Source organism: Penaeus chinensis, chromosome 30, assembly GCF_019202785.1.
Source record: "Penaeus chinensis breed Huanghai No. 1 chromosome 30, ASM1920278v2, whole genome shotgun sequence".
In the NCBI taxonomy this organism is placed as follows: domain Eukaryota; kingdom Metazoa; phylum Arthropoda; class Malacostraca; order Decapoda; family Penaeidae; genus Penaeus; species Penaeus chinensis.
Genome location: NC_061848.1, coordinates 4,802,815 through 4,815,314, shown reverse-complemented (window position 1 = coordinate 4,815,314; position 12,500 = coordinate 4,802,815). Strand labels below are relative to the sequence as shown.

The 12,500-nt window shown below is 34.8% G+C and overlaps 1 protein-coding gene across 1 annotated transcript in view; it reads left to right on the top strand.

The window, feature by feature from the left end:
- Nucleotides 1–4,269, top strand: part of LOC125041192 — a 33,377-nt gene extending 29,108 nt beyond the window's left edge. Inside the window, exons 6-8 of the mRNA XM_047636031.1 lie at nucleotides 400–542; nucleotides 3,290–3,494; nucleotides 3,918–4,269. Coding sequence (XP_047491987.1) covers nucleotides 400–542; nucleotides 3,290–3,494; nucleotides 3,918–4,092 — 523 coding nt within the window. The 3' untranslated portion in view covers nucleotides 4,093–4,269. The remainder of the gene's footprint in view (nucleotides 1–399; nucleotides 543–3,289; nucleotides 3,495–3,917) is intronic.
- Nucleotides 4,270–12,500: the final 8,231 nt, after the last annotated feature.

Here is a 12,500-nt window from a genome sequence, read left to right as displayed (position 1 = left end):
TTTAATTTGTTTTTTGTTTTGTGTTTTACCTTACGCTTTAATTCGTTTTGTTTTTTTTTGTTTCGTTTTAATTCGTTTTTTATTACTTTAATTCGTTGCAGTTCGTTTGGTCTTTTAACTTTATTCGTTTCAATTAATTTTATCTTTATCTAAACTCGTTTTAACTCGTTTTAGGGCCTGTTTTTTTCCGTAACACGTTTTGTTTGTTTCTCGTACCTGTTTTGTTTTTTCTTATTATTACTTACCTTGTTTTAGTTATCATATCAACTCGTTCTAACTCGTTTTGCTCCTTACCTAACACTATTTCAGGCACCCTCGCCCCCCCCCCCCAAAAAAAAAAAATACAGCCACTTATCTCTTCATCAACGCATCTATCTAAACTCTATCTTCGCATTCCAGGTACAGCAGCGGCGGGAACTGGGCCAGAGATAACTGTTATCTCAGTGACCGCGAGTTCAGGGAACTTGGCAATTACGAACTCTTGCATGACAGATCCTTTGATTTCTACGAGCGACGTCTGTACGATCGAGAGTGTGGCGTTGGTAAGTGGCAGTATGGTTTGGATAAGTGGGTTGAGAATTTTAGGGGCGAAATTTTAAGTTTTTAGGGAAGTGTTTTGGTAAGTGGCGGTATGGTTTGGATATGTGATTTGAGAATTCAAGGGGTGGATCTTTAAGTTTTAGGGAAGTTGTAAAAGTGTTTTGGTAAGTGGCGGTATGGTTTGGATATGTGGGTTGAGAATTCTAGGGGTGAAATTTTAAGTTTTTAGGGAAGTGTTTTGGTAAATTGCGGTAGTTTTTGGATAAGTGGATTGAGAATGTCAGAGGTGGATCTTTAAGTTTTAGGGAAGTTGTAAACGTGTTTTGGTAAGTGGCGGTAGTTTTTGGATAAGTGGGTTGAGAATTTCAGAGGTGGATCTTTAAGTTTTAGGGAAGTTGTAAAAGTGTTTTGGTAAGTTTTAGGTAAGTTGATAAGTGGATAAGTGGTTAAGCATTGGACAAGTGGTTGAGAATTTCAGAAGGGAATCATAAATTTTAGGGAAGTTGTAAAGTGTTTTGGTAAGTGGCGTTCCTTTTTCGATTATTGAATGAAAATTTAGGAGTGAATATTTAAGTTTCAGGTAATTTTTAAAGAGTTTTGGTGAGTTGTTATTGTTTTGATATGTGGTTTGGAAGTTTAGGGGTGAAAAGCTTTGAGGAAGTTGTAAAGTGTTTTTGGTAAGTTGTTAGTGTTCCAATTGTGTTGTAGGCAGATCATTTTTTTTTTTTTTGGAAGTGGGATGACAGTTTTTTTTTTTTTTTTTTTTTTTTTTTTTTTTTTTTGGGGGGGGGGGGGTGTTGAAGATAATAGTAAATTTTATAAGTGAGAAAAAAAAATCTGTACATTAAGTTTGGTAAGTTGTAAAGTAGCGATACGTTTTGATAGACAGGTATAGTGCTTTATTAGTAACAATGTAATATTTTCAAAGTGACTTTGAATTTTGATAAATGATTTGACGTTTTCTGATAGATATAAGGAGCAGAGAAGTGTTTGTTACTGAGGAAGTTTATGTATTAAAAGTGATTTATGATTTTGTAAGTGTTAGTTGGTAAGAGAAAATACGTTTTAGTAAGTATCAGGACTTCGGAAGTCTTTGATAGATGGCTTTTAAATAAAGCTGAACTCTGACATTGCGGTTTGTTGAGGCAAATCATGCATGTCAAAAATTGCTTCGTCTTAATAGCATGTATTTTTTTTTGTGTTGCAATTTCTTCGACCTTTTGACCTCCTAAGCAAAGGTTATTAAAGCAAAGTTACTGATACATTCGGTGTGCCCATTACTCGGTGAACTGTTAATGGTATTTCTGTAATAATCAGCACAATATTGGTCTAACATATTTATATAAGTATATATATACATATATATAGATATAGATATAAATATATATACATATATGTATGTGTGTATATATATGAATACAAATGTAAATATATATATATGTATATTTATGTACACACACACACACACACACACACACACACACACACACACACACATATATATATATATATATATATATTTATTCATATATGCATATACACATAAATGCATATATGTGTTTGTGTGTATGTGTGAGTCTTTCTCCCGGCATCATATTCTTTATTATATCAACATTCGCGAATTTTAAAACTGACTTGCGTTAATCCGATTAGAAGACTAATTCTTAGGACTGCCAATCGAATAGCTGGTATTCAGATAAACTACGTCATATAACCCAATTTATAACATTCTATAACAATTGAATTTTCCACAGTAAGCATATTTGGTCTTTGGGTTTGAATACGGGTAGCGCAGATTTAAAACTTTTCTATTACTAAGTTCATGTAACCCATTACATCATTCATTATTGCTATTGTAATTACCACGGTAATTACCCTCTCTCTCTCTCTCTCTCTCTCTCTCTCTCTCTCTCTCTCTCTCTCTCTCTCTCTCTCTCTCTCTCTCTCTCTCTCTCTCTCTCTCTCCATCTCTCATAATATATCTCTTTAACCCTCGGTTCTATTCTTTTTAATCTAATTAGCCACTTTGTTAGCAAGGCAATAGTGTCATATCAACACTATAATTAGTATATCAGTATAGAAAAATGATATTTATAGTTAGGATAGATAAGCCCGATATTTTTTTATTTTTTTATTAGGCGATATTTAACATGAAGAACTTTAACAAATGAATTCATAAGGTGAAGGGAAATGATGTTAATAATGATAATGGTGAGATAATGATGCTAATTATGAGGATTCACTAATAGTAATGACAACACTATTTACTATACATTTAATGACAACTGTTTCTTGCTGAGTGTCCCGTACAAGAGATATGTAACACAAGCTTCATGCATTTACACTCTATAAGCAAAAAGGTTTTTACTTTCACAAGTGGATGTGAAAGTGTGGGCCCGGTTAGGAAAAACAATATTCTGTCGTCGATTTCAGGCAACATTCCTCCACCATTTAACCTTGCTAGTTCTATCCGTGTCTAATTAGTTAGAAATCTACCATTACCTACTTATTAACAAATAGGATATTACCTAAAAATACACAAATCAATATTACGTAATTTCATATTTAGTCACAAATACATTAACCCAATTAGTCACAAATAGAATATTACCCAATTATTCACCAGCCCTAACATTGCCTCCAGAGTCATAAACAGAACATTACCTAACATCACCGTATCAATCTGGCCAAATACACTTGTAATAACGACTAAGCACGCTAACGACCCTTTCTCCCCCACCCCTCCCAGACGACCACGGTCACGGCAACAACCAGGGTTTCCAGGACGAAGGCGGTGACATGACTGTGAACGGAATACAGTGCTACAGAGGTCGGTGTCGTGAGGACCGCGAGGGAGGCTACTGGTTCTGTCATACGGACTTCTCTGAGGCTTGGGACTACTGCTGTAGGCCGAGGGAGGTGTGCGGCTACTCCCAGGGCTATGATCAAAAGTGGTATGATTATTCTGTATGTTTATAAAACACACACACACACACACACACACACACACACACACACACACACACACACGCACACGCACACACACACACACACACACACACGCACACATACATATGTATACATGTATGTGTGTGTGCCTGTGTTATATACATGCTTATACATGTACATATATACATTCATAATTATATATAAACATAAACATGTATGCATATGCATACTTACACTTAAATACACGCAGATATAGAAAAATATACATATAGATGTGTGTGTGTGCTTTAAATCGTGACATATGCATACAACTATATGCACATTGAATATATATATCACATATATACACTGATATACAAATACACCACAAATACAATAAGAAAACTCCTAAGAAAATGAACCAAAACACTACCACCCCCCTCCCGCAGGTGCTATGTGGGCTCCGAAGGGCGGGACCAGTGGCGCCCTTGCAAGGGTCAGGGCCGCGACCGAGACTACCTGAAGGAGGAAGACCCGCCCATGTCAGCAGAAGCCACGACCTTTGACCCCTTCATGAATATGACCTCTCTTGAAGTGCTTGACCTCGGTGACATCTCAGGTTAAGAGGTCATAGTTTTATAAGGTTTTAAGTTTAGGTGTTGTATTTTTTCCTGTTTCCGGTCAATCGGGTTTTTGGATCTTGTAGTGTTGTATTTTGATTATGTTGTTTTGTTGTTCATTCTTGTGTTGTACTTGTCTTTTTTTTTATTTTATAAACTTGACCGATTTTTTTTTTATATACGAGTATATATTTTTTTTGTCGATGTTTGTGTTTGCTTTTTTGTTTCTGAATTATTACCTTCTATTTTTATTTTTGTCGTGTTTTTTTCGTAAAAATACGCAAAAAAAAAAGCGAGATTCCGAAATTCAAATTGAAGTCCATCCTGTCTCCTTTTAAAGTCAATATTTTTTTAAAGTCAATCATTCCTTGATGTCCGATTTATTTTTATCTGTTAACCGGTTCATGATCTTAAAAAAAGGAAAAGAAATATATAACACTATAGTCGTGTATAGACTATAGCGAGGTTATCTATTCTGTTTCCAGGAAACTAATTTTAAATGATTGTTGAGGAAAAAAACTATTTACTTCAACTCCATACACCGGCATAGTTATTGTCATGTAAAAGGAATTTGCTGAACTTGAGGAATGCTTAGCAAGTATTTTATTCTTTAACAAAGAACAGTATGCCATTTTTTCCTCGTTTCAAGTGTTTAACAGCTGCCATTTCCTGAGCAGGGAGTCAAAAGGCAAGGCTGAAGGTCAGAGCGCTTGAACAGGCAAACTAGAACAGTCCCCCCTGCTAATTTCTCGTTTTCTTTGGCCGTAAGCAGGTCATCCACATTCCATGCTACCGAATACCGCCACGATACTTTATTTTTTATTTTTTTCTTTTTTATCTCATCGAACTTTCTTCTTCGTAAGACAAGAAACACAATCCTTTTAATTTCGTTGTCTTGTTCGAGTTTATAATATACTTCCATGACTGTTTTCGCTGTCCTTTATGAAGTTGTATTTGTACTATATATAAAGAGACCCAGTGACAAAATTGGATTTCTGTAGTAATGTATTAACACATAAAACGCATCGCTAAATCAGGGCCAGGTTTCATTATCGACTAAAAACTGCTATGAATAAAAATGTAAAGCTTATAAACTTCTTAGATTATATAAAATAAGCTGCGATTTTGTCGAATGTGCGAATCATATCCAGCAGAGGCGGTGAGTTGCCACTTCGCCATTAGTATCAACCATATTTGGAGACCGTTCAGACCACCATGAACATCAATTCTTCTTTAATTTCACAATCCATTACAAACTCTTGGAACGAGAACATCACCCATTCAAATTACACCAAAAGTAAACACCGTATACCCATTATACCCATACTCTTAGAGTAAAGAAAGAAAGGAAGAAAAAAACATGAAATACCTATGCAGGTCGTAGCACATCGTACCTCAGGCAACAGATTGAACCTGGACCCTGTAACCCGTTCGGAGATGGGTCAGCTGGCCACCACCCTGCTGTAATATGTTCGTACTGTACCTACACCATAAGCCTACAGAATGTAAGTAGTTTCTTGGCAGGCAATAGCGGTGTCACATTCGGACTCAGATCATTTTTGGTTTGCTTCAGGAGAGGACGAGAAGATTATTGGTTTGGTTGGTTACGTGTAAGGTTGAATTTGATGTTTTTTTATTGTTTATTATTACAGTTATAAGTGTTTTGATTATGTTGGCGATGATGATGATAAAAGTAATATTGGGTATTTATTAATTTTCGATTTTGAATGAATGGATTTTAGTAAGAGCGATTTTTTTTCGAAATTCTATTTACATACCGTTTGTATAAGAAACTGAATTTGGTTTTGAGAGAGAAAATGATGGGGAGATAATTTGTCACAAAATTGGTTGAAGACACTTTGGGGCCGCCATCATTACTGATTTTTAAAAAGGAGACATCATTTCTAATTCGTATGCTAAGTCTTACTATGTCTTATTCGTCACTATGAAGTAATAGGCCATCTTATTCTATCACAAGATCCTGCACCAACCCAAGGCAGTTTGAGCCAGATTATTATTATTATTATTACTACTATTATTATTATTATTTATCTTTTTTTCATCATTATGATTACCATTATTCCTTGCTTTGACGTTGGATACACAGTAGAATACATTGAAAAGGGATTTTGACAGCTGAGTACAAAACCTGGGGAAGGTACAACTTGAAGCCTCAGCTGTCGATGTTCTCTTTTGATGTGCAACCATGTAACCTTAAGACCCGCTGGTAAAGTTCTGATTATTGGAACTTCTTCAAATGTCATCCTATCTTTGAATCTCTTAAGTTCCGCCTTGGAATCGTCTCATTTACTTAATTCTTTCTTGATTTGTTTTGTGATTTCTTTCCTTATAAGAAATGAGATTGTTGAGTTAATGGAACTTATATCTTCCAGCTAGAGCTAACGTTATTAGCGTAATTAATTGATGGTTCTTATGCTCTTAGAACTATAATAAAACCACTTTATTAGGTTTTCATATATTTTTTTTTATATCGATAGATCAAATGCATAGGTAACAAAGCTTTATACTGTAGGTTAAGGTTTATTAAATAGTAAATGGAGAAAAGGTACTTACAAATGTATTATTTTTCTTTTTGAATAGATATTTCTTGTCGTAATTAGCTCATTGGAAAGAAAATACAAGTAGACTAGAAGTTGCTTTTTTTATGTAGAAATTGATGTAATAATTCTTTCAAAAATGTATATAGTGAATGATCTTGCCTTAAGTCGTAGGAATGATAAGATACACTAATGAGGTTTTCTTATTAGAGGAACTAGATAATGATTATACTTAAGGAGGGATTCGAAAATTGTCATTAATTGCACCTGAGAGAAATAAGTAAATAATTACCTTTATTATTGCTACTAATATTATTTATGGCTTATGATTTTTCTTAAAGAGAAAAGAGGGAATTATTATTAGTGTTACTTTTAAGAGTTGCCATTGCCAAAGGTTTGCCATGAGCTGTACAGAGGCCTCAGATTACCGCAATGATATTCTACGATGTACATGGTTTGGTACAGTCTACATGACGTTACAAATGCGTAAGAAGATAAGTAGTTTTAAGTAATGTTTTATTTTACTATCTGTGATGTTTGTGGTATTTTGTTAAGTTGAGTTTTTTCACGTTTTTTTTTTTTTTTATTATTATTAATTGTATGTTTCTTTCAATGTCGTACAGGGCATTACTTACGTCACTTGTGTACTTTATAAAAAGATACTTGGATGTAGAAATATGTTTAAACTGTAAGCACCTTTTTAATGAGGAAATGCAGCAATATTTTTTGCAATATATATATTTTTCATTTTGTAGGCTAATAAAATGCTTTAGATTTTAGACTTGCTTTCATTTACCTGTTTTATTTACTTATGATTCTTTTCTACAATGCTAATCGAGATTACTGTAACAATAATGTGGTTAATTATGATTACAATACTATTGGTTTATTGATGATAGTGGTGAACTTATTATGTGGACTGCAGTGTTTTTGCAGTGTAATATGAAACACACAAACTCACATATATTCACACACACACACACACACACACACACACACACACACACACACGCACACATACATATAGATATTATATATATGTATATATATATATATATATATATATATATATATATATGTATGTGTGTGTGTATATGTGTGTGTTTGTACATATGTACTACACACACACACATTTATATATAAATAGATATACGCAACACACGCACGCAAACACACACACACACACACACACACACACACACACACACACACACACACACACACACACACACATATACACACATAGGCATTCATATTTGTTTAGATATATATGTAAATATATAATATATAAGTGTAAATACAATATATGTATTTATATATATATATGTATGTATGTATGTATATATTAGGTGGAGGAGGATTATAATTATCTGAATGATAAAAATGATAACAAGATTGATAATGAAAGTAATAATGACAGAACAAGAATAAAATAACAATAATGATAATGATAATAATAACAGTATTAATAAAATAATGATACAAATATTAAAAATAATGCAGATAATAACAAAAACGATAATGAAGATAATGGTGATAATGATAATAATATTGAAAATGATAATGATGAAAATGATAACAGATAATAACAGCCATGATAATAATTAGAGAATAACAACAATAAAGAGATTAACAATGGTCCTCATCATTATCATCATCATAGTAACAATAATAATGATAATGATAATAGTAATAATTGATAATGATAACGATCATAATGTTGCAATAGTAATAGCAAATAGGATAATAATTGCAGTAATAACAATGATAATCATAATAACACAAAATTATAAGAACAATAATGATAACAAAAACAACAAAAAAAGGTACAGAAAGAGAACACGGAACACACACACACACAAAACGGAAAGAAATCACATGCTTAGGAAGGCAGGCAAAAATATGAACAAAACAAAAATCATGAAAAGTCGTGACTCCATCAACTTTTTTTTTAGAGAGAGAGAGAAAACGCACGGAATGAAACAAAAAGAAAATGAAAAAGAAGGAAAGAAAAGCTTCAACATTTTTATTTCTTATTTCATTTATCCATTGTTTCTGTCGAGTCATCTTAGATATAATTGTCACGGGAGAGAGCAGGTATAGATTAGTTTCAATGTCCCCATTTTCTCGACGTGATGTTGTTGTTGTTGTTGTTGCTTCTGTTGTTATTGTAGTGTTGTAGCAGTAGCAATTGTTGTTGCTTTTGTTGCAGCTGTAATAGTAACTGTTATTGTTATTGTTGTTGATTTTGTTGTTGTAGTAATACTATTATTGTTATTAATGTTACTGTTGTTAATTTTGTTGTAGTAATAATTATCATTGTTATTACTGTTGTTGTCTGTGTCGATAATGTCGTTGTTGTTTGTACAAGATTATTTATTCTAACCTGAGGGAAATCTGCCTATCACGCCGCGCTACCAAACCTCATAGGTAGTTACTCGCGATAGAAATATATAAAACAAGCTTCTGCATTATCTAGACACAAACTAAAATCAGATTTAACTTTACGTATAGAATAGAATATAAAACAGAACGTACAGAGGTGATAAATGAATAAGATCGATGTAGATGATAAACAGAGCAAAACAGGGTAAAACATATAACTTTTAACACTAAAATAGAAACATACACTACACATATAATATTATATAAGTACTTATTAACCACTTATGGAAGAGGCTAAGAAATATTCCTGTTTTAGAACAAGGACTATCGAAAGCATAAGTTTATAAACAAATAAACAAACAAACGATCAAACACACAAACAAAGAAAACAGAGAGGGGGGGGGGGAGGGCAGGAAGGAAGTAGCGCTGGGAGGCAAAATTACTAATATTGATATATAATGTGATTCAGTCTATGATATTTGCATATGAATTACAAAGGTTGGTATTGTTACGCCCCGGTGAATCAGAAGAGAAAAGTTCCCAAATAGAAATAAATACGTCAGGAATTCAAACGCAAGGTTCCCAAATAAAATATATATGTTAGGAATGTAAGAGAGAGATTCCCAAAAATGAAATTATATTGTTAGGAATATACGAAAGATATTCCCATAAGGAAAAAGGAATAAAATACAAAAGTTAAAAATAGAAAAGAGGTTAGACATATGAGAAATTGATACTTAAAATACATGGACGAGGTTCCCAAAATGAAATGATATTAATAAGAGCACAAAAAAAAAAAAAAATCCAAAATGAAATAAAAACATGAAAAAGATGTTTATTGTTTTATAATGAGACGAAAACATTAGAAATATAAAAGAGATTCTTAGAATGAAATGAGAATGATAAGGAATATAATAAAATAAAATCGTTACATGTATAAGAGTTTTGTTTTTCATAATGGGACGAAAATCATGGTATGAAGGAGAACATTACTCAAAATGAAATGTTGCTATTAAAAAAAGGGCCAACGGTAGATTCACACAGAACCGTAAGGAACATTCGCTCTATTTACGTTGCCAGAAGACTTCGTTGTCAGACCTACATGATTCGGCTCACATCAGATGAGTTCATTCTTGAGGAAAAAAAAAAAAAAAAAATGGTGATCGGCAACTCAGTCGTTAGATATTTCTTTTTTATATATATTTTTCTGACCTTTTTGTGATGTCTTTTTATCTTTAATTTTTTTGTGCTCTTTCGTTCCGTTATGATGATTTTTTTTTCTCACTCTCTCTTTTTTTTTTTTTCTTTTTGTATGGTCGAGAGTTCACGTAGACGACCCTTTTTTGTGCCTGTGTCTGATAAGTCATCGATGTGTGTCCTTCAATAATCTGCAAGTCACACGCTATGGTGACTTTTGTTATACCAGTCGCTCACCATCGATAATTATCAGTCGTAAGAATAGGATTAGAAAACACACCTTTCTGCACTAACAGAGACGCTTAAGAGAATCACGGACTGATAGGCAGACAGACAAACACTCATGGATCTGAATAAACATACACACGTTTACTTAACGCAGAGCCAGGTAAAGTGTTACATAATCACCTACATATACAGATATAGACACACAGATACACTGATACAGGTGTGTCTGTACATATATAGATACGCATACATACACACACAGCCGCACACACACACACAGCCGCACACACACAGCCGCACACACACACACACACACACACACACACACACACACACACACACACACACACACACACACACACTCACACACACATTCACAAAGATATTCAGTACACCTTTCAATGTACTCCTTAAAAATCGTACTCGGTGTACCTCGCTCCTAGTCAGAACAATCGCACAAACCTGACACTAATACCAAGTACCAAGCGCGTACAAGGCAAAATTCAACACCGACGCACATACTCTTTAGCTACAAGGATGCAAGGCGGAAGAAAACTCTCCGAGGCGAAGGAAGTCTCTTTGCCACAAAACCGCGAACGTGCAAGTTACACCAATTTGGAATTAGTTATAACGCAACCAAAAAGCTAAATGGAAAATTAAATGCAAATGTTACGCAATATGAACAGTTCTCCTGCGTAACGGGGCATGTGAATATGCACTTGCATACATATGTACACGCGTAAAGTACATCCATATATGCATGAATATACAATATTCATATTTCAATACGTCCACGCACGCGCACACACACACACACACATACACACACACACACACACACATACACACACACACACACACACACACGCGCGCACGCACGATCACAAGTACTAATAGACATATACATACATACATACATACATACATATATATATATATATATATGTATATGACTGCCGCGATGGTCCAGCGGTTAGAGCACTGGACTCCAACCTTCGTAAAAATGCCTGCGCTCTGACTGTTGGCTCGAGCCCGAGAAAACAACGTATCGCCTTGAGAAGTCAAACGCAGGTGTCGTAGGGGAAGTTGCCTCCGTAGCACAGGTGTTAGCGCGCCGAACCGCGGTCGATTAGGAAGGGCATCCAATCAGGCAAGGATGAGCCTGCCATATAACCTCTCAATAGTAAATTGAGAGAGGCCTATGTCCTGCAGTGAAATGAAAAAAATGAAAACAAAAAACATATATATATATGCCTGCACTCCGACTGTTGGCTCGAGTCCAATCTCACAATGAACATATCGCCTTGAGAAGTCAAACGCAGTTTTCGATGGGAAGTCACCTCCGTGGCAAAAGTGTTAGCACGAAGAACCGCAGTTTATTTGGAAGGGCATCCAATGAGGCAAGGGTGAAACTGCCAAATAACAGACCACTAATTACTTGAATGTTATCACTATACCTAATCTTAGACTACCTTTCCGCAGTACTCGCTCCAGTAAAGCCCATTTTCCACTATGCAGGACGTTTAGCAATCCGTTTTTAGCACTGATTCTGTTCAGAACTCCATCACCAGCAACTCTCTCCGTCCAACCGGTAAGCATGGAAGTACCACAAGAACCAGTGGATGGAGTAAAAGAAAACAGTGAGTAAGCTGGTTTGCATCTCAGTGCCGAGATCATGAAGATCCTTCCTTGGTGAGAAGGTTGTCGGGATAGGGATCCCCCGAGCTCCTTCTCTATTCGCAGTCTCCAGAGTTTTACCTCTGCCGATCGAACAGTAGGATTGAACATTCGCCAGACGTAGTGTCATCAGGAACTAGATAACACAGTAGGTCTTAAAGTGTTTCCTAAAGACATCGACTGCCCTGCAGCCAGCGGGCCTGGGAAAGGGCCCTTTTTCACGTTTCCTCAAAAAAACTACCCACCCAAAATTTTAGGGGCCCTTTGGTATAGGACATCTTGGCCCTCTATTCTTTTTAAAATTCACTTTTTTTGTCCAGTCTTTTCCACGGAGTTGGGGGCCATTTTTTAAAAGGTAACATCTGTA